At 35.2% G+C, this 20,678-nt stretch overlaps 1 protein-coding gene across 12 annotated transcripts in view; it reads right to left on the reverse strand.

Annotated features, from left to right (window-relative positions):
• MBD5 (methyl-CpG binding domain protein 5) overlaps positions 1-20,678 on the reverse strand; it is a 478,342-nt gene that overhangs the window by 44,075 nt on the left and 413,589 nt on the right. For all 12 annotated transcript variants that reach the window (XM_074399716.1, XM_074399715.1, XM_074399722.1 and 9 more), the window contains 4 exons: positions 17,248-17,912; positions 13,433-13,535; positions 12,214-12,394; positions 5,643-7,778 (listed from right to left, as the gene is read on the reverse strand). In XM_074399716.1, the coding sequence (XP_074255817.1) occupies positions 5,643-7,778; positions 12,214-12,394; positions 13,433-13,535; positions 17,248-17,360 (2,533 nt within the window). In that variant the 5' untranslated portion in view covers positions 17,361-17,912. The remainder of the gene's footprint in view (positions 1-5,642; positions 7,779-12,213; positions 12,395-13,432; positions 13,536-17,247; positions 17,913-20,678) is intronic.

The raw sequence follows: 20,678 nt of genomic DNA on the forward strand, positions 1-20,678 counted from the left end.
ATACCTCAGCAATTCCTCAGATCTGTTGTCTAGTTCCACTTTTAATCTGTAAAAAGGTGAGTTGTTACTTTGAATTTGCAAGTAGTATAAGGCTTAGAAATGATTTTTACTTTATTCTTGGCTTGGCTGGCGTCAATATTGTTTGACATAGTTCCTAGAAGGTAAGAATTTTATTTATGATTTAAATTATTTAGTACTACATGCATGTAAAAACGAAATCCAGTTGGATGACACCATAGGAATATTTTTTAGCATCATTTTTTATGACTCAAACTTTGTAGAATTAGTATTACTCTATAGAATCTGGGTACATTTTGCAACTGCGTAAATGTTTTTTGGACCACTTGATTTTAGTAAATAATAGCTTAGGCATCGTCTAGAGAACTGAAAGATTTCTAGTGGCTTTATAAGTGAGCTCAATGTATTGCAATGGACTAAAATTCTCCCAGTTTGCAAACTGGGACAATTTATTTCTTGAAAGGCACAAAATATATAGCTGAATCAAACATATCACCACTCTGAGTTCTGTTATCATCTTTGATTACATAGACTCAACGTCTACAGCTAAACATATTTTAACTCCCCCCCTTTTTTTTAATACAAGGAAACATTAAATCTGGAATATGTAAACAAAGTAATGGTGTAACCCTGATTTTGAGACCTTCTCAAACAACAAGACATCAACTATATTAAGAGTATCATACAGCAAAGAAAAAAAATGGTTCATTTTACAAAAATTTACTAAAAAATAGACATAGAGTTTTATCACACAATCCGGAATTTAGTATAATTCTGTTGCTTGGCTAAAAAACAAGTGCAGAGGACAAATTTTAACCTATAAACTTTGTGCATCAGAGGGGAATAAAATCTAAGCATTTACAAATTTGAGTGAAAATACTTTCACTAGCAACTCACTTATTCAGTCACAGCCTTCAAGGAGGCTCTGCCTTTCTTCAGTCTACATTAATCTAAAACCCTGGATTATTTCTATACAAACCTCTCATCTTTTGAGAAAGATACTTTATAGTACAAACCACCCTTGAGCATTTTTATCCCTTAATCTTTCTGCCCCTGTAGCTTCATCTAGAAAAAACAGGGATGACAATACCCTTTATTTTCTTTACTGGTATGTTCCAAGAACAAATGAACAAACAGAACATACAAACTAACTCATTACTTTGTAGTCTTTTACCCAAAGTGTTCTTTTGTGGTCTATTTCATTGTCTTATACCTACCATATTAATGGCTGTCCTGAGTTTCAATCAAATGTATTTTGTGCTGAAAGAAAATTTTCTTTTGCAGTTAAAAAAATTTAAGAAGTATATAAATTCTCAAGAACATTTATTTACTTTTAGGCTTATTTATATTCTTGTCATGTATATCTTTAAGAGTTAAGGCAAATAAATGTTTGAATTATTTTATCTTCTGGCACAAACCCATACTGTTGTCCCCTCAGAGGATTAGATTGTTTACAAGAGCTGATAAAGCGTTTTTTTTTTTTTTTTTTTTTTAATTAGGAAAAAATAAGAGAACATAAAAGTCATTTTAAAGTAAAAAGAGTTATGTTGTGTTGAACGACTTAATGATTTCATCATACTGGAAGAACATAGGGTTGCTAGTAAGTATGTTGGCAGAATAATCTCAATCTTGTTTCTTCTTTGAAAACTGTGAAAAACTACAGGGCCATGGAAGGGAGGGGTCATTGTGTGGATACTGATGGGGCTAAGTTCTCTAAAGAGGCCTGGGTCACTGACACGTGTTTTGTTGTCTGCTAAGCAGGTGTGCAGTAGTCCGAGGACTAAAGAGACCTGGGCATTCTGAAGTCTGCCAGGCAAGGGCACTTGATTTTGGTCTTCCTTAAGCCATAATACTACAGGACATGTGCTAGAACCATTCACATGCTGAAATGTGTCTCTCTTTAAAAATGGAAAGTTGCTTTAAATGTATACTACTGATGGATTTCCAAAACATACCTGCATTTGGCAGTCTGAGTGTTTGGATTGAGAATTGGGAACTGTGGGGTTTGGTTGCCAGATCCAACAGAGATTTGCTTTACAACTTGAGGAATGTCACCAAGTATCCTACTGGTCAGTTTCTAAATCTGTTATATGAAAATATTAAACTTTATCTATAATTTAATATTGAAAAAGCCAGCGGAAACCTGTAAACTTTAAAATGCAAAGTATTTTGAAGCTTTGGTGGAAAGGCAATTTGAAAACAGCAAGTAGACTTAATAAAGGCTTGTATATTCATAAGTTTTCAAACGTTTTCCAATTATTTCATATATTTTATCTGATTTTGTTACTATCTTTGTCTTCAATTCCCATATTTTGTTTGTATGTTTTAAATGTGCTCCACAGAATTCACATATAGGCCTAAAAATCAATATTTGGATTGTTTTGAATAGAAAAATTCTCTTTAAAAGCAGATTTAAAAATAGATTACCAATTGAACTAAGCACTTTTCAGAGCAAGTTATTTCTTATCGTATTAATGTCTTAATGTAATATTTTTGAACTTTTACTTAGGAGAGTGGAAAAAGGCACTGGATTGAACAGGAGGTCACTTGAGTTGTGTCTAAGCTCTGTAACCACAGAGTGGAGTTGGATCGTGTTACCTGCTGGTTTCTTTCACCTTCATTGTGCTACTATGCCTAGAATGACATGACTAGCATCTGCATGTCTTTTAAAGGCCTACTGACACGTCATCTACTAGGACACCCATTCTAATTTGAGTGAGATGATAACTATTAAAAGAAAAGTCACAAAATGTGATTCACTAATAAGGGGCAGTTTCTTCACATTTTGGGTATTTCTTCTTCTGCATTGACGTAAAAATTCTAGTCATTATTTGTTATAATGTCAGAGTCCAAAGAAAGAAGGCAAAAATAACTGCTTTTCATCTGATGTACATCAATAGTTAACAAATGTGGCTTCTAACATGCATTAATGTGCTTTAATTCATTATCTATAGAACATTTTAAAAGATTTTGAAAGGGAACACAATACCTTTGAGCACTAAATGTTTCAGATGAAGAATTTATGCAGCTGGGAGGAAAATGGATTTTAGAATCAGATAAGCCTCAGTTTAAATCTTGATTCAGTTATGTATGATACTGAACAGTTACTTAAGTTTTTTGAGCCTCAGCTTCCTGATCTGTAAAATTGAACAATAATATCTTACAGTTTAGAAAACTGCACAGATCAGAAATAATATAGGGAAATCACCTGGTACAAAATAGGTATGTGATGATAGATAGCTATAGCAACATTTTAAGCATAAAATGTGGTTTTCTTCTAATGTCTTTCTTGTATGATAGGAATACTCAGTAATACTCCTACAGATATAGCTGTGACTATCATTTACTGTCTCATTCTGAATGCCTAGCTTTAGGCCTCAATGGTTATTTGATGAATGAATAAATGTCAGTGTAAATAGATATTTAGGCTAGGCAACTACAATGATGGTATATTCAGTTGACACAGTTCACTACATGGCAAAAAGAAACATGGCATTAGAGAGTGCTTCAATATTTAGCTCATCAAGAATTACATTAATTAGTAAATCAATCCGTTTTCATAACCAGCTGCACATCAGACCTATGCACATTAATTAGTATTTAATTTTATTAGGTTTAATATTTTTAAAATTCATACTTAAATTTTTATTAAGCACATACCTCCTGTTAGCTTACACTAGTTGGTCACATCCATATCATTACTAGACATGTATCCTTATCTTTTTAAGCTATTTATATGCTACCACTTTTCTGGCACTAATAAATTTTTAGCCTAAATGCTTTGACACCCCCAGCAGTAAGAGTGCAGGCCAGATGTTATACAAAGATATATGAAACAAACAAAAAAACAAAAATAAATGAACAAAACAATATGAAATAAGTCTAAACTTGACCATCAGAAGAAACAAGAATATAAGTAAATGTTTTTCTTTTCCATTATAGATGAATTGAAATACATCAATGAAATACATATACTTTGCACATGAACTTAGACCTGAAATGAAGTAAACTGAGGTAAGGGGTATCAAAATTATATAATACAACGAGGCTAAAAATGTCTCATCAAAATTATTTAAGGTATGCTCAATAAATACGGTGTGCTTTTAAACAGTTATGAACTTTGTATAAGTTTTCTTCTAAATATATAAAATTAAATTTTCATTTGTGTCGAGTTATCTAAAAAGGAATATGAGGGAGTGAAAAGTTGAAGCCCCCTATGGGATAAGTATACTGTTAAACACATAAAAAATAAAGTTTCATTAGATTCTTTAAACTAAGAATATCAAGAAGGCACTAATAATTTCAAGTATCTTCGAAACCATATATATATGTATACCTTTTTAACAGAAGAGGTCATTGAATACTTCATTAAATAGTGACATCAAAACATAACACGTACCACAAGATGTGAAGGATGGCAGGTGTTAAGTGGCAACACCAGGAAGGAAAATGCTTTTACTATCAGCAACAAAGACGTGGGGCTTAGAATACTTTTCCAGCATGATGGTATTATACAGTCTATACATACCTACACCTTAGCTTATTATTAGAAACCTCAGCAGTTTTCTCATTTCCAGGAGCAATCTGGTTTTATAGCATACTGTTTTCATAGTGAATAATAATGTCTTTACAATCATCTTTTATTTTCTCCTCGTCATTTCTCACAAGTCATTAGTGTCGAATTTTAGGTATTTTTTCTAATGTTTTCATAGTCAAATTTTCTAATGCTTCAATACATTTACCTCAGGTGCGTCTGTACAGCTTTTATAACAATTTCTGAGGACGCTATTGCACAAAACACAGGTCTTTTTCTAATATGCCTACTTTCAAATAAATTTGTTTCCTTAGTTAATAGTGGATGAAGAGATACAATAGATTTGGGTCCAAAACCTTAATGTCAATGGTAAAAATGGTTTAGTTCTACAAGAAAATCAAAAAACAATTTCAAGATTAAAAATTCTGGAAATCAGGTTTTCAAGCCTTTTTTTTATTAGAAAACTTAAATTATTAGCTTTTCTTTTTAAAAGGGAGTAGCCAATATCCATTTTGAATTTTCTCAAACAAATAATAATAAAAGATAGCAAACTAGGATCAGAAAACACATTAGAAGACAGCTTTCTACTTCATACAACTTCTAGTTACCTTTTCCTATCCATTCACCTACTTCTGTTCAGCAGCAAGAAAAAAAAATCCATTTATTTTTGCCTTTTTGGGTTTTCCAAGATAAACTTCATTTACCTGAATACAAACAAAAGCTAGGGAGACAGCTTTTATAATGGCCTAGGCCCAGGACATGTCTCACGAACCAGGAAACGCTGTCTTCTATGGCTTATTTTGCAGTTTAGAGTCCAATGGTTATACAACCAAGTGAAAGTTGAACAATATTCAAAATGACACAGATTGACAACAAATAACGGAAACACACGGAATCCTCTTAGCTGTTACTCTTTCCCATAGACAAACCCCTAGCATTCTGTAAATAAAATTATAAATACTAAAGAAATGAAGAGAATTTCACAACGGGGAAAGGATCATTTCTTATCGTAATAAATATTTTGGTACAAATTTTTAAAAAAGTAGAAAAGTTTAGTACCGTTGGGTACTTTTTTCTAATAAAACCATACCTGCTTCAGAACTTGTTTGATTATAGCTGCTAACAATGCTGTTTGGTATCACTGGAGTGGAGGACGTTGAAATTCTTGACTGAGGTGGATTGGGATGTAAGGAATTTCCTAAAGCCATGCCCGACTGACTGAGCATCCCACAGTTCCCGCTAGCCTGAATCTGACTTATTAAACCTGCAAGATGGTGGTTGGGGACTGGACTGTTACTGTGAACAAAGTTAGTGTTTGCATTGTGGCAGTGCACGGCTTCCCCTCTTAAAGGTATGTTCTGTGTCAGTGAATTCTGAAGAACACTGGAGTTCATATTGGGATCTGTAAAATGCAGCTGGTTAGCAGAGCAAGGCAAAGCAGTATTTGAGGCCCCACAACCCGGGGTACTATTGCTACTCAAGTGAGAGCTTTGACAACTCATAGACTGTAGTAACTGAGACATTGAACTGATGGGAAACGAACCCTGACCCTGCTTCCTTAGCAAGTCAGGTCCAGGTTTAGGAACTGCAGAACTATCCATTTGAGACTGTCTGAGCAAACTCAACACTGTGGTAGGTGGCTGTTTTCTTTTCCGCAATGAGTCTTTTTGCTGAGACATCAGCTTATCTCTTAGTGCTGCTCGACCACTTTGCCCTTCACCTGTTGGGAGAAGCATGTTGGCAGTAGGAGGGAACATGGTGTTTAAAGTGCTATGTCCTTCAGTGTTGCCACTGCCGGCAACAGCTCCAGAATTGCTACTGCTGCTACTGTTGTTACCAGCAAGTTTGTTTTGATTTGCTAGCTGTGCTTTGGCTGCTGCTGAGAGTAAACTACTTGCTGGAAAGGAGGCAGCATTGTGCTGGTTCAAGATCTGATTTAAAGGCATTCCCAGCAAACCAGGCTGACTCTTTACAGAACCATTTCCAGCAGATGCAGTAGGAAAAGCTGCACTGCTTGGGGTATTTAGTACATTACTTATTCCAGCAATTAATGGGTTAGGGATATCCTTGTACTGATGATGTCCATCGGACTTGGTAGAAGGGCTTGATGGCATTGATGGCCGTGGGGACCCTATCGTTGACCTTGGTGACCTGGGTGGAACCTTAATACCACTACAAGTGGCCTGGGGTCCTACAGGTGGCATCATGAAATTTCCATGATCTGATGATGTGGAAGATGAGCGTGATCTTTGGGGCGATGCCTCAATCCTTCCAATTCCAGTCCCCATCATGTGCACTGGGGATGTCACTGGAGAAGGGGACAGGGAGGTTGAAGCTGAATGTTGAACTCTTTGTACATGACTCCCATGATTCATGTGACCAGGTTTTACAGTTGGCAAAGGGAGATTACTTGGCAAAGGAACAACAGCAGGAGGCATGCTTACATTCATCATAGGTACCTGAGAGTGGACATTTGAATGGAAACTGGTTGGATTAATGATAACAGGGTTCTGATTCACTGGTTTACTAGGAATAGGGTCAAGAATGCCAAGTGGATCTTTCTCAGATGTTAATGGCTTTTTCTGAAGAGCACAAGAAGGTGGAGGAGGGGGAGGTGGGCCTTGGGGTGGTTTGTGGTGGAACATTGCTCGTGGTATTTCCATATTAGCTGAAAAATTACACATTGGTTTTTTCATTACTGGACTCTTTGTAGTCAAGGTTGGGGAAAGAGGTATATTAGTCCTTCCAGCCATTGCACAGGATGACTGTACAGGAGACCCATGTAGCATTACTGAAGGTGGAGAAAGAGGAGTCCTATTCAGGTGAATAGGACTAGAATTGGGAGCTCCATGAAAACCAGGATTATTTCTTGTGAAAACATCAGGACTTCCAAGTGGGTCAGTCCTTGGAGAGATTGAACCATCTCCATATATCTGGGAACCTGATGACGCTGGGCTGGGCAGGCCTCCATGGCTGCCACGGAATGGAGATTTCTGTCCATGTTCACTGCTGCCCAATCTCTGTCGGGGGTAGACAGGGTGGAGTTCTTGTTGTTGGCTTCCAGGCAGTTCTTGTACATATAGCCTTCCCATGGCATTTGATGATCCGATCATTAACTTGAAAGGATTCTTACATTCAGGCATTACAGAATTTGTAATTCCTTCATGAGATTTATTTCTTATTGATCTTGGAGTTGCTGCCCGAGAAGGTACTACTGGAGTTGCATCTGATGTGAAAGAGAAAAAAAGAATTCTGTTAACAGTCTCAATTTTTTTTTTGTGGTGGGAAGAAGGGAAGGAAAGGAGGAAATCAGGAAGGGAGAGGGAGGAAGGGCATCTGGAAATAGAAATCTGTAAATAAAAGCTGTGATTCTATGTAGTTAAAAATGCTTCTATATATTAATACTGTTTCAAACTTTTATCTACATTATTTTCCCTTTGTTGACCAAAGGTTTTCACTAACTGCTCATTATGCTTATTTACTTTTTATCTGTCGAGAAAGCATGGGCATCTAAATCAATACATAATGACATCAGCCATTCTAAATAATATTTAGAATATGCAAAATCAAGACTGGCAGCCCAGATGGAAATGGTGATATTACTATTTTGTTGGATTTAGGATTTTGAAGAATGCAGTTACAATAGAACATTGTGATCTGTGTGGCATAACATTTTCCTGGGTGATTTAAATGAATTGCCATTTTCATCACAAAATTTTCACTGTTATAAAAACGTTTCTGTTGTCTTACTGCAACCTTCTCAGAACAGCGACAGCAATATTTCCTTATCCCAACATTTTCACTATGAGAGTAAGAGTTAATTTCTTCTAATGGGATTCCACATCTTTTTAATGGGAGTAATACGAAGAATAAATGCAGTGATATTGCAAACTAACCCATGCTTAGTTTCACATCATGTTTCTAACACTGTATTTTATTTGCCCTTAGTTAGTCATTATTGTAAAAACAGCTGCAGCCTTTTGCCTCAACTTAGGTAAAAGACTGCAATTCTTTCATTAGACAATCAGGCATATTTGGGGTGGTATGACCACAGACTTTATTAGGATAGACTTTTATTAGGATAGATTTCTCATGTAAAATTTAGTTGAAGTGCTAAAACCTCCAGTACTGGGTTCCAATTGAATATTCTCTTTTTTTACATGAATGCATTTCTTCTTCTCTGGCTTTTTGGAATCCCTTCAGTTTTTCTGGAGATCAAAATACAGGCAACAAAAGCAAGCTGACTCATCATACAGAATTTTCATTCTATCGTATCAGAATTCTAGGTTTCAGTTTTTCAGCCCCTTATGATAGCTGCTATTTTCTAAAGTCATGTCTTCTACAAGGAAAATGGCAAATAAAATTTGTTTCACAAGCCAATTCCCATCAATTGGTGGTAGCTGCCTAGAAAGCTGTGTTGGAAAGAAAGCTGAGCTTTAATTAGGCTCCATGAGAAAATGCCAATGAGTCTGTTACAGACCTAGGAGATGAGAATGGCACCACCATTCAAACTATGTATCTGCCATATCTATTTTAGACTTATATTAGCAAGTAGAGTTACATTCATTTGCAATCAGAGGTACACTTACTTACATAGATAATTACACATTTAAGATTAAATATATTTCTCCTATCTAATAGAGAGTATACAGGTCAAATCATATCATAACAATTTCTGAGATAGTGGTTCTCAACCTGGGTTCCACATAAACCTACATAGGGCACGTTCTACTAAGAGAATGCAGTAAACATACGGTTTTTGTTAAGAGAATGCAGTGAAATACGTTTTTCTTGGGAAATGTGAACTTTCTGATTCTATCATGCTAGAGGTTCTTTGATAGAATGATTTCTGGATATAATACATGAGAAGTTGAGATCCAGTGATATGTGAAAATAGCAGTAGATAAACACAACTGAAGTTTACTTTCTTGTTAAAAAGAGATAGTTAAAGTTTGTAATTAAAGGAGTAAAATGAAAAAAATAATATTTTGGTACCATGCTTGGCATATGAGAACATTAACATCATTGGCTTTATCCTATGACTGACCATGTTCTCTTTAGTGACAAAACAACCTACTTGCATTTTTTCTTGTGTATCAAGGTATTTATATAATTATCTACAGTCAGTGGTTAAAAATACAGACACTGGAATTTTATATTCAATTAACAGAATTTAGATAACAACTGTGGTTCAAAAAAGTTTCTTCCAAACTTAGGGAAAAATAGTTACCATTTTAAAAATAATTGAAATACAAATTAAACAAAAGTCAGGCTGATGTTTTGTTACAGAGTTGGCAAGTAGAAATGCTAGGCACCCATCAACTGCTTTCATGTATGTTCAAGTAGACCTTCCAAAAGAATAAACAGAAACAGATGCTTATGTATTTAAATAATGGGAGGTAGAAAACTACTAAGTCAGTTTTCTGAATATTCAATTATTTAAATCTCAACCTTAGGATAACATAGTTTAAAATTAGGAAACTAAAATAAATACTATGTCTGAAGCTAGTAAAATAACCAATTCCGTAAAGAGTATCATTTTAAAAGGTAATGGAGGTGTACCTATTATTACCTGTCGGAGTTAATATTTACCTTTAATTTCAATAATTAAACTTGTATGTATAGCTATGACAAAGAACCGAGACCCAGATTCTGCCAGGGTCTTCAGAAAGGCAACAAGCAGACTCTGTAGAAACTGGTGAAACTGTTTGACATAATGTGAAGTGAGAGCAACCACAGGTAAGAGTATGTGCATGGTAATATGCAAAAATGAAAACGCAGTTATACCCCTTCACATGAATTCTAAGTGTGAATCTTTACCTGTATGCCATGGCAACTGTTCTTTTTATCCAAAGCAATCAATAATGGCCCCAATTTACCTACATATGTCTAATCTTCTGTTCAAGTCAGTTACCACAACATCCCTTATTATGCTACACTCGTTATGGAGAAGGCTTTTCCTATCCTCCTTATGTGTCTAAATCCTATCATTTTCCAAGGCTGGTGCAAATCTGAGTTCTACCATAAAGCCTTCTCTGATCACTACAGGTTACACTCATCATCGCTATTTTTCAGAGTTCTGTGGGAAAGAATCAATAATCCCTCATAAACAAATGCTTTGGTGTTCAGTCATATCTTATTCTGAATTAATATTCAAACATTAGATTATAATATTTTGGAGAGCACTCATTTTCCATTCCTTACAAAAAGAAGTTCCTCAGTTCCAAAGTATAATTCCACAGAGTACACATTAAACATAAAGGGAAAAGGGTACTTCAATAATGGAAAAATCAAACGGTCATAATTTTAAGCAATCAAACTTAAGGATATCAAAATAGGATAGACTGATGTTATGTGTCTACTGATAAGGAGATAACATCATCTATGCAGCATTCCCAGCAAAATATGTTTAGCCTGAACATAAGTATGAGAAAAGTCCAAACTGAGGAACATCGTGCAAAGTTGGCCTAGACTGTTCAAAAATTTCAATGTCATGAAAAACTGAAAAAGACTTGGGAATTGACGTAAAGATATGTAACAACTAAATGCAGTGTACCATCTTCGATTGCACTGTGGATCTTTAAAATGACTGGCTTCTTTTTCTTTTTTTTAAATAGAGACAGAGTTTTACTCTATCACCCAGGTTGGAGCACAGTGGTATATGATCATGGCTCACTGCAGCCTCCAACTTCTGGGTTCAGAAGATCTCTCATCTCAGCCTTCTGAGTAGCTAAGAAGAGTACAGGTGTGAGCCATCACCATGCCTGGCTAGTTGTTTTTTAAAAAATTTATTTTAGAGATAGGTCTTCCTGTGTTTCCTAGGCTGGTCTCAAACTCCTGGCCTCAAGTGATCCTCCCACTTCAGCCTCCCCAGTTGCTGAGATTACAGGCATGAGCCACTGCACCTGGCCAAGACTGAATTTCTGTGAAGCTTCATGAGACACTGTTAGGACAATTGGAGAAATCTGAATATAGATTATTAGATAATAATATAACATAAGCGTCAAATTTCCTGAATGTGGTCCTTAGATTGTGTTTATGTAGAAGTATGCCCTTGTACTCTGAAATATTTAGGGTTGAATTGTCACAATAATTGCAACTTCTGCAATAAAACGTTAATTGGTAAATTTAGATGAAGGATACTCCATGAACTATTCTTGCAACTTTTCTGCAGCTTTGAAATATTTAAAAAAGAAATCACCTGTGTGTGTGCATGTGTGGTGGTGGGGATATAAAAAGTTTCCAGCAAGGTGGTTTCTATTTATTAGGTGTTCCACAAATAACTAAAAGAACGACACTGCTTTTGGGGACTTGATACCACACATTCCAAACCACCCCCAGGAAAAAGGCTACATTTATTTCCTAAAAACCAAGGAAACTTTTGTTGGCTCAGCTTTACACACTTGAAGAACATTTGTATGTACTAATTAGTGTTTATTCTGCCTGTTTAATTGAATGTTCTGGGTAAGAAATTTTGGGAAATAACCTCATTATAATTTTTCAGAACCTGTTTGCTATTTGTAATAAAATTAGAGAACATACAGAATTTTAAAGCATTGTGCATGCCTGAAAAGTAGAATGAAAATGCTTGGCAAAATGATTTCTAGTAACTCCTTCTCTATGGAGAGGAGAATTCCTGAACCTTTCACCATATTACATACTTGTTCCTCCTCCGGGACTGGTGAGCACCAGAGAAGGATGTGGGGCTTCCATGCTTTTATGAAGTGTGGCCACTGCAATAATTTTTCTTTTATGTATGCATAGCTTTGTGACATCTTCATCTGCCTTAACATCTTCTGCAGTTCTCTGTTTCACAGCAGCTCCAGGATCAAAATTAAATACCTGGAAAAAGCATAGTCTTTTTTTAGAATATGTCTGTAAAAACATTTAATAAAAAGATCTTTTTGTTTAAAAAAAAAAGTTGTGCATAGATTAAGCTATAAATCTAAATAAAACTTTCTCAAGTTTTTAAGAAAGGCAACTTTATATAACTTGGTAAGTACTTCTGCTGAACTCAAGTTTTTAGTGGCAAAGTAAATAATGAATATTTTCCTAATTCTAGGACAGCCAAGATAAATATGTGAAAAGATATAATATCTGATAATGTGCTCAATTTTAGATACTTCCTGATGTTCTAACAGTGTAAAAACAGATGAAGTACACTTAAAAAAGACAAAACAAAAGCTACATTTCTACATGCTAACTTTTTCCTTGGCTTCATTTTATTACTATGTTAATATTTTCTTGTCACTGATTTTGAAAATCTTTTACTTGTTTTTTTAAAAACATTTATTTATTATGTAAATCTTTTTTTGGAATGTGGTGACACACATCTAACTTTTACATTTAAAATTAGCATTATAACAGACATTCACAAAATAATAACCTATTTCTACAGTGAATAATATTTTACCATTTTACATTACTTTACTTTTTACCATGCAAATGAGTAAAACATTTTCATATTTTGGCTATGAGGGTTCAGCTTCGTGATTCTGAGAATATCTGTGGCAGATTTATCAATACCAGTGCTAAAAATAACACTGTAGACTTTAGCAGATACAGTAATGAGAGAAAATATTACACTATTAAATGCTGAGCAATATTAGATATACCTCTAATGAAAAGGTACAAAGGTGGTTTTAATAAAATATTTAATATGAATATAGATTTGACCCCTTTAAAAATGACTCTTAGGCATGAATTATTTTCCACAATCTTTAAGCATTCCAAAATGCATGCAAAATATGTCTAATTAGATAAAGAATTAAGATGTATGATTGGAGAAGTAATAAAAAATAAAATGCCAAATGAGAAAAACAAATATATCAAATACCTAAAAAAGAAAACACTGCTGTAGATCTATTGTGAAATGGTTACCTTGGGAAGAATAAGAGGACATTCCAAGCCACACTTGCATGTTCCATCAGTAAGCAGGTATGTTTTAACCTGCTCCAAGCAAGATAGCAAAGACCCACTGGGACTGTAAAAATAGTTTAAAAAAACATCAGGAAATAATTTTGACTACACATATTATATGAAAAAAGGCATAATTTATAGTCTTACTGTCCTTTATAGGATATTTTTCTACTAGGGAAAAGCATTTTCTTTGTCAATATTATGTTAGCTATGAAATTATAGCCTTTAACACTATTGCTTTTTCTTTTGAACCAAAATATTTCTCAGAAAAATACAGATCTTTACAGAAAATTAAATAAAAGTATTTGAAAGCCAAGAATAGACCAAAGATGGCAAAAACGCTATTCTTAAGAAAGGACAGAAACAGGCAAGAAGGAACAAAGAACAAGAAAACCACATCAAAGTAATGACTCTCATTTTAAACTAGAATATCTGCTTTTAAAGCTCTTTCAGAAAAAACTGACATTTAGAAACATATTGAGGTTTGAACCAGAAAGTTGGCAAGTCTACAAAAGTGGGAGTGAACATGTTCCCTGTTTATCTTGGAATCTAGAACCAAGTTGTCCCTATGTAAAAACAGGTTTATTTTTTCTCCCTCTCACCAGTGTGTTTCTTTAAAGATATAACAGATTAGTTATATCTGAAGATACACTGAAGAGTCAAACTGTACAGAGAGGGAGAGAGAGGAATTAAGCAGAGCTGACAAAAGATGGGAAACTTTTGAGGAAACGGGGTTTTAGGCAGCAGAAAGGTGCCTTGCAGGTCTTTGGGCTAGTAATTGTGTAAGTGCTTCGATGTTACTACTTTTCAGACCACAAAAGTCAGTAAGATATGTAAACACAGTAAGATATGTGAATACAGATTAGGTACTAATTAAGATGACAATACATGTTTCTGATTTTTATTTAGCATGGAGCTATTATATTTTATCTGAGATGGACAATCTTCATTTTAGGACTTTATATTAACATGTCTATGTTTTAGCTAAAATACATATTATGCTTTGAAATTATATACTTTTCATTTGAGAAGGTACTTTATTTATGACTATTTACCAAAACCTTCACTTAAGCTCTCTGATCAAGTTCATCCAGAAACAATAATCTCCATTTCATATACAAAACATTATAATACAGTTTGTTCTATCTCTAAAAAACACAAGTAGTAGTTTAAAAAAAATCCGTAAGTGAATCATCTTTAAAATGCAATTCATATTTTGTTTATGGACAATTATATAAGTAATTTCAGCATGTAGAAAATCTAAATGAAAATCCTCAACTTTGTCAAATTACTCATTTTCTTAGGCTGTATTTTTCGGGTGCTATGCAGAGAAGAGTAATTCTCATTTTAGTGACGAATTCAGCCACAGCAGAGAAAGGCAACTAGATGTTTTTGGAGGTCTGGTGATTTCAATAAAACGAAGCCAGGCTGAGTGCAGTGGCTCACACCTGTAACTCCGGCACTTTGGGAGGCCAAGGCAGGTGGATCACTTGAAGTCAGGAATTCGAGACCAGCCTGGCTAACATGGTGAAACCCCGTCTCTACTAAAAATACAAACATTAGCTGGGCATAGTAGCGTGCTTGTAGTTCCAGCTACCAGGGAGGCTGAGGCATGAGAATTGCTTGAACTCAGGATGCAAAAGTTTCAGTGAGCTAAGACGTTCCACTATGCTCCAGCCTGGGCAGCAGTATAAGACTGTCTCCAAAGCAGCAAGAAAAAAGGCATAATATCTTGTTGATTTTTCACATGAAGCATTCACAAATTTGGTGAAAAGGAACTGCCTGACATTTTAACTTTAAAGAAAGTATATGGACTGAATCCTAGAGGAATTTAATTGTAAAACCTAAAGACAAGAGTTCCTTAATGCTGTTAAAGTACTCCAGATGCTTTAAAAACATTTCCTCTCAGTAAGTCAGCTCGGTTCTTTCCTTCAGTTGTATCTCTTTAATTTCTCAGAGTAATAATTAATGTAAAAAAGCAGTTGCAAAACTCATATCATGGATAAAGTTTAGAAGATTGGAAGTAGGTGGAAAATGTCATGTGTGGCCTCAATGCCACCCTGAGGCAGGAGCAGCCGGAGACTAACCTAAACATTATGAGCAAACTGCGTATTGAGAAGGGAGCTATAGAAAGAGCTGTACATGTTCAAGTAGTAATTCAGTTACATACAAGCAAATTCAATCTATGCTGGTTAATTTAATTTGAGAGAGTGTTTTACCTAATCTAGGAAAGCTTGTTTCCAAAATAATTATCGGTATACAGATTTGAAGTTGAGAACCCATACTAACAAGGATGTCAGACGGTAAAGTCTAGTCAGTCTTGGAAAATCATGAACAAGATAACTGACAGTTCTTTAGACTTCAACTTGGTTTCTGACTCCCAGATTTAATTTGGATTTTGCTCACAGAAATCAAAAAGCTCATTTATCTTTCACAGGAATAAAAAGGAAGTGAAAAAAAATTATCCAGATTTTAGTGTCTTTTGTTCTAAGCTGAATATACATTTGCTCTTTACAAACTAGAACAACCATAAATAAAAACATATAGAGATAACTTGCTATATTCTATTTATAACAAAGTATTTCTGGTGGTTTGTTAACAGCACTGGCAATAGAAACTCTGAAAAAGTTATCTCTTGTGTGCTTCTTCATCTTATCTACCGTGGGATGAGCTTCATATGCTCTGCTTTCTTATCCCTTCACCTCAATTAATATGGATCATATCCTTAATATTATAGAAGTAAAATTTATGTGACAAATACTTTTAATTGGTAATTAGATTTGCCTCAAGAAATGCCATACGCAAAACAAGCAAACAAACTCAGGACAGAATCCGAACTGACTTTCTGAGTTATTATGATATAAAATAGTCTGTGTTTACATAACTGAAAATATGTCATTTCTATAAATACATTCTTGCTGGACTGGCAAATTCTGTTGAAGATGGGATATAAATAGCCACACTGAAAGTAATAGCATCAATTTTATAATGCAATGTGATACCTTTTTAAAAGTTTTAACTCTGTTTCTAATAGTTTTTCATTACATCACAAAGAAAGATTTATGGTGTCTTAACCTTTCATACACTTACAGAAAAACTATGAAGTAAGGAACTTAGATGTCAACTGTTTAATAAATAAGACTAAAACTTCTTTTCGACAGTTCAGTCATTCCATTCAACTCATTCTATAAGAGATATACAGCACTGAAATTGAAAAGAGTAGGCATTTTATTTGTATGATATTTACTTGTAAGATGCAGAGCTTTCTCCCTAACTTTTTCACTTTCACTTTCTATACAAGGAAATAGATTAAAGACTATGCAGAAAAAAGAAATGTATTTTTAGTTACTATGAGGCATTAAAAAGTCTAATAATTGAAACTTTCTATGGATAAAAACTCAATTTTATAAAAAAAAAAAAAAAGCCAGTTGAAGCACTCTGAAGGACAGAGTAATTCTATTAAGTGATATCAGGTCTATTTCCAGGATTTTACATTCTCCTGTGAATGTCGTAATGATGGTTGCATGTTTCTTTGAGAAATCTTCACATTTTTCTTTATTCTTGTTACAGAGATAAGCAGAATGACACCTTACATAAAGAAGTAATGCACAAAAATTATCTCTGGAAGTCTAAGGCAATAAAAATTCTCGTATATTTCTAGCACAAAGGTCACTTATTCACATTTATATGAGGTGCCATCAGTCACCATGTTTTGTTCTTTCCTTAATCTTAGGAGTGCAACTCTGCAGGTACCACAGGTAATCATAGGAACTTACCTGACATAAAGCACTCCATTTTGATCCACACGACGCTGCCAACCCACAGGAACTTGTATAGCTGGAAGACCTCCTTCCTTGTCCCCTCCGTCACACTCTTTGCCTCCATTCATTTTCTGTGTCTGCTAGGGACTCTCCAAAGATATCAGCAATAAGATGATATCCTTATATTACAGAGCATGATGGCCTTCAAAAGTGGGCCAGTGCAGCACAGTTTTTCCCAGACTGTACAAAACTCATTGGGAAGCTTCAGCTCAGTTTGGAACCAAGTCCTTGAAATCTGCCATTGTGAAAAAATCAGCTTCCCATTATAATCTACATTAAATAACCAATATTTAATTCCTAAGGATGGTCTACATGGGTAAAAATGAGTGCTTCCGACTAAGGAAAATCATAATTCACCAGTGCTGGTACCTGTCTGAAGTGGGGGTGGGGAATGTAAAGTTTTTAGTTCAACATTTGTCTTGAACCTTGATGTACTAAAACAATCTCTATTGTTTAGAAACTGGTCTCATTTTTACAGTGTGAGTCAGTTAATAATTCCAGGTACCCGCCTTTATAGGCCACATTCTTTAAACTTTCTCTTTATCTTCCAGTCTGAATCCAAGGTGTTGCAGGTTGGTTCATCTGAGGTTTTCATGACTTCAAAATTCCAATAATGTAGCCTGAAACATATGTAAATATGTAAACTTGTATATTTAATGTTGAAAACTGAAAAGCTGTGCAGTTTTAAAACAGAATGAACTACTAAGTGTACCCAATCCCTTTGATGTCCTCTGCTATCAAAATCATATGTCAAATTCAAGTTGTTTCCTTCTTCCAACTTAGTCTACCTACTCCAGTTAAACCAATTAACTTGCTCTTCAGCATATCCAACTTTCTAATTACTAGAGACAGACCCATAATTATGGCATTACATATACACATGCACTCAAACATACAAACGTACACATAAAGCCTCCTTCTAACTTGACATGAAAATATATCCATCACTTCTTATGACCTGTAAACTACAGAGTTGTGTGTTAATCCAATTATATTTTAATAAGTTCTTAATATTATATAACCCTTTGATTCAGTTTTCTTTTCTAATCATACAGTTTTGGTCTAGAGAAGAAAATATTTTTTTTTAAATAAAATGTTAGAAGGAAATACATACATTTCCAAATATAAGAGGCAATTTCCCTCCAGTATTACTGAGTATGAGTGGAAGTTGCTTTATACTCAAGAGTTTACAAAATTTCTTATATTATGGGGTGCTTTTTAAAATTCACTTATTAATTCATGAGGTGCTATTTCAGGAAGACATATTAGCTTGAAACAGCTGTAATCAATGACAATGTGAAAGGCTTATAAAGGTTACCTTGATTGAGCTGTTAAATCAAAAAACATGGCAAGTAAATTTTTACAAGATTTAGTACCTAATCTTGTAGAGAATGCAATGTCACAGTTGTCAGTATTATTTGTTGTTGTAAAGAAGCCTTTAATATCTAGTATATAGTTACACTGTGGGATCGTGAAACTACACTAAAGAGTGGATGAAAAATAATTATCCTAGTGTTAAAATGGAACTTGTGGTTTGTGATAAATATTTCAGTGGTAGCTTCCTCCACAGATTCAACATACTTTATTTCAAACAATTTAAATGGAGGTTAAGATGATATACTCTAAAAATTGTGTTAGATAACTTAAGATTCATACGAAAGAATTAAAATCATTTTAAAACACATAAATGAAAAAGCTAATGTATTATTTTAGACAACATGCATTTCAAATATGCATGTATAACTTAATCAAGTAACAAATCAAACAGTGTGAAGAGACACATAACTACTGAAAGTCTGTGTATTTAAGTTGGCCCAAAACCCTTTTTTTGGATCTCTAATTAGGAAAGCAGGAGACTGTCTTGTAGTAAAGGCCATCATATATTTAGGTGTGTGCCTTATTTGCAGCCTTGGATCTGAGACAGGATAAGGGTGTTGTAATGAAGCATTTACTCACTTAACTGAAAACAAGGAACTGTGGGTATGGACGTGTGTGTCAAATACTGGCAGGCAATGGGGAAAGTAGCAAAAATTTACTGGGAAAAATTTGGGAGTATAAAGAAAAGTTCCAAGTAGTAGCAGTTCCAATGAGGTCTCAAGCTGGTAATTTCCATGATTGGCCCCCCTCCACTGTGCTACGCTTCTCAAAGAAATGGCCCATCTGCAGGCATTACATCTTCCACTCACTATATACCTTTGACTGTGACTCCTGCTGTTCACGTCGGTGTTTATTCACGTTTCATTCGACAGTTAGTGAGTAGCTACTATACATGCTCGGTACTATGCTAGGTGCTGGGAGTACAAAGATGGTAAGTCCTGTGGTCTGAATGTCTGTGTAACCTCCAAAATCTGTAGGTTGAAATCCTAACCCTCAAAGTGATGGTATTAGGAGATACAGCCTTTGGGAGGTGAATAGGTCATGGGGGCAGAGCAGTCATGAATGGTATTACGCCATAAAGAGATCTCTGCCAACATGTGAGTTTACAGTGAAAAGACCGTATGTGCCAGAAAGTAGTCACTTATCAGACACTGCATCTGCCAGTGCTTTAATCTTAGATCTCCCAGCCTCCAGAATAATGATAAAAAAGTTTCTGTTGGCTGGGAAAGGTGGCTCATGCCTGTAATCCTAGCACTTTGGGACGCCGAGAAGGGTGGATTGCCTGGGGTTAGGAGTTCGAGACCAGTCTGGCCAACATGGTAAAATCTTGCCTGTACCAAAAATACAAAACAATTAAGCCAAATGTGGTGGCATGCACCTATAACCCCAGCTACCTGGGAGGCTGAGGCAGGGGAATTGCCTGGACCAGGGAGGTGGAGATTGCAGTGAGCCGAGATCGCACCGCTGCTCTCCAGCCTGGCTGACAAAGCAAGACTTTGTCTCAAAAAACAAACAAACAAACAAACAAACAAACAAAACCCACAAATGTTTCTGTTGTTTATAAGCAATCCAGTTTATAGCAACCTAAACTAAGACAGTAAAGTACTATTTATCGAAAGCCCCATGTAATATTTGGCACTAATGAGCTGCTCAATGTGGAAAAACAGAAAGGAAAGAGAATGAAAGGGATAAGGAAGCTAGGATGGCGTCAATCCCTGTTCACAAGGAATGTGTGGCCTTGTGGAATTTCTGGTGATTGTTATGAACTTTGTGCCATCCTGGACCCCCAGTTTTGTCAAATCACAGCAGACCCTGATGACCAAACTTGTTTTTTGCAGTCCCTTTTCATGCCTGTTTTATTATCTTGCTTTTGCAAAGAAATCACTTCAGTGTTCTCAGATCGTTAAGACTGGGCCCAATCCCATTTTCCTTACTTCTGAGCTTTCTGACCTTTTGATACCTTTTTTTTTTCCCCCTGTCTGCTCTTGCATGTGGTTCCAACTTCTCTG

The sequence above is a fragment of the Saimiri boliviensis genome, chromosome 5 (assembly GCF_048565385.1).
Source record: "Saimiri boliviensis isolate mSaiBol1 chromosome 5, mSaiBol1.pri, whole genome shotgun sequence".
Classification (NCBI taxonomy): Eukaryota; Metazoa; Chordata; class Mammalia; order Primates; family Cebidae; genus Saimiri; species Saimiri boliviensis.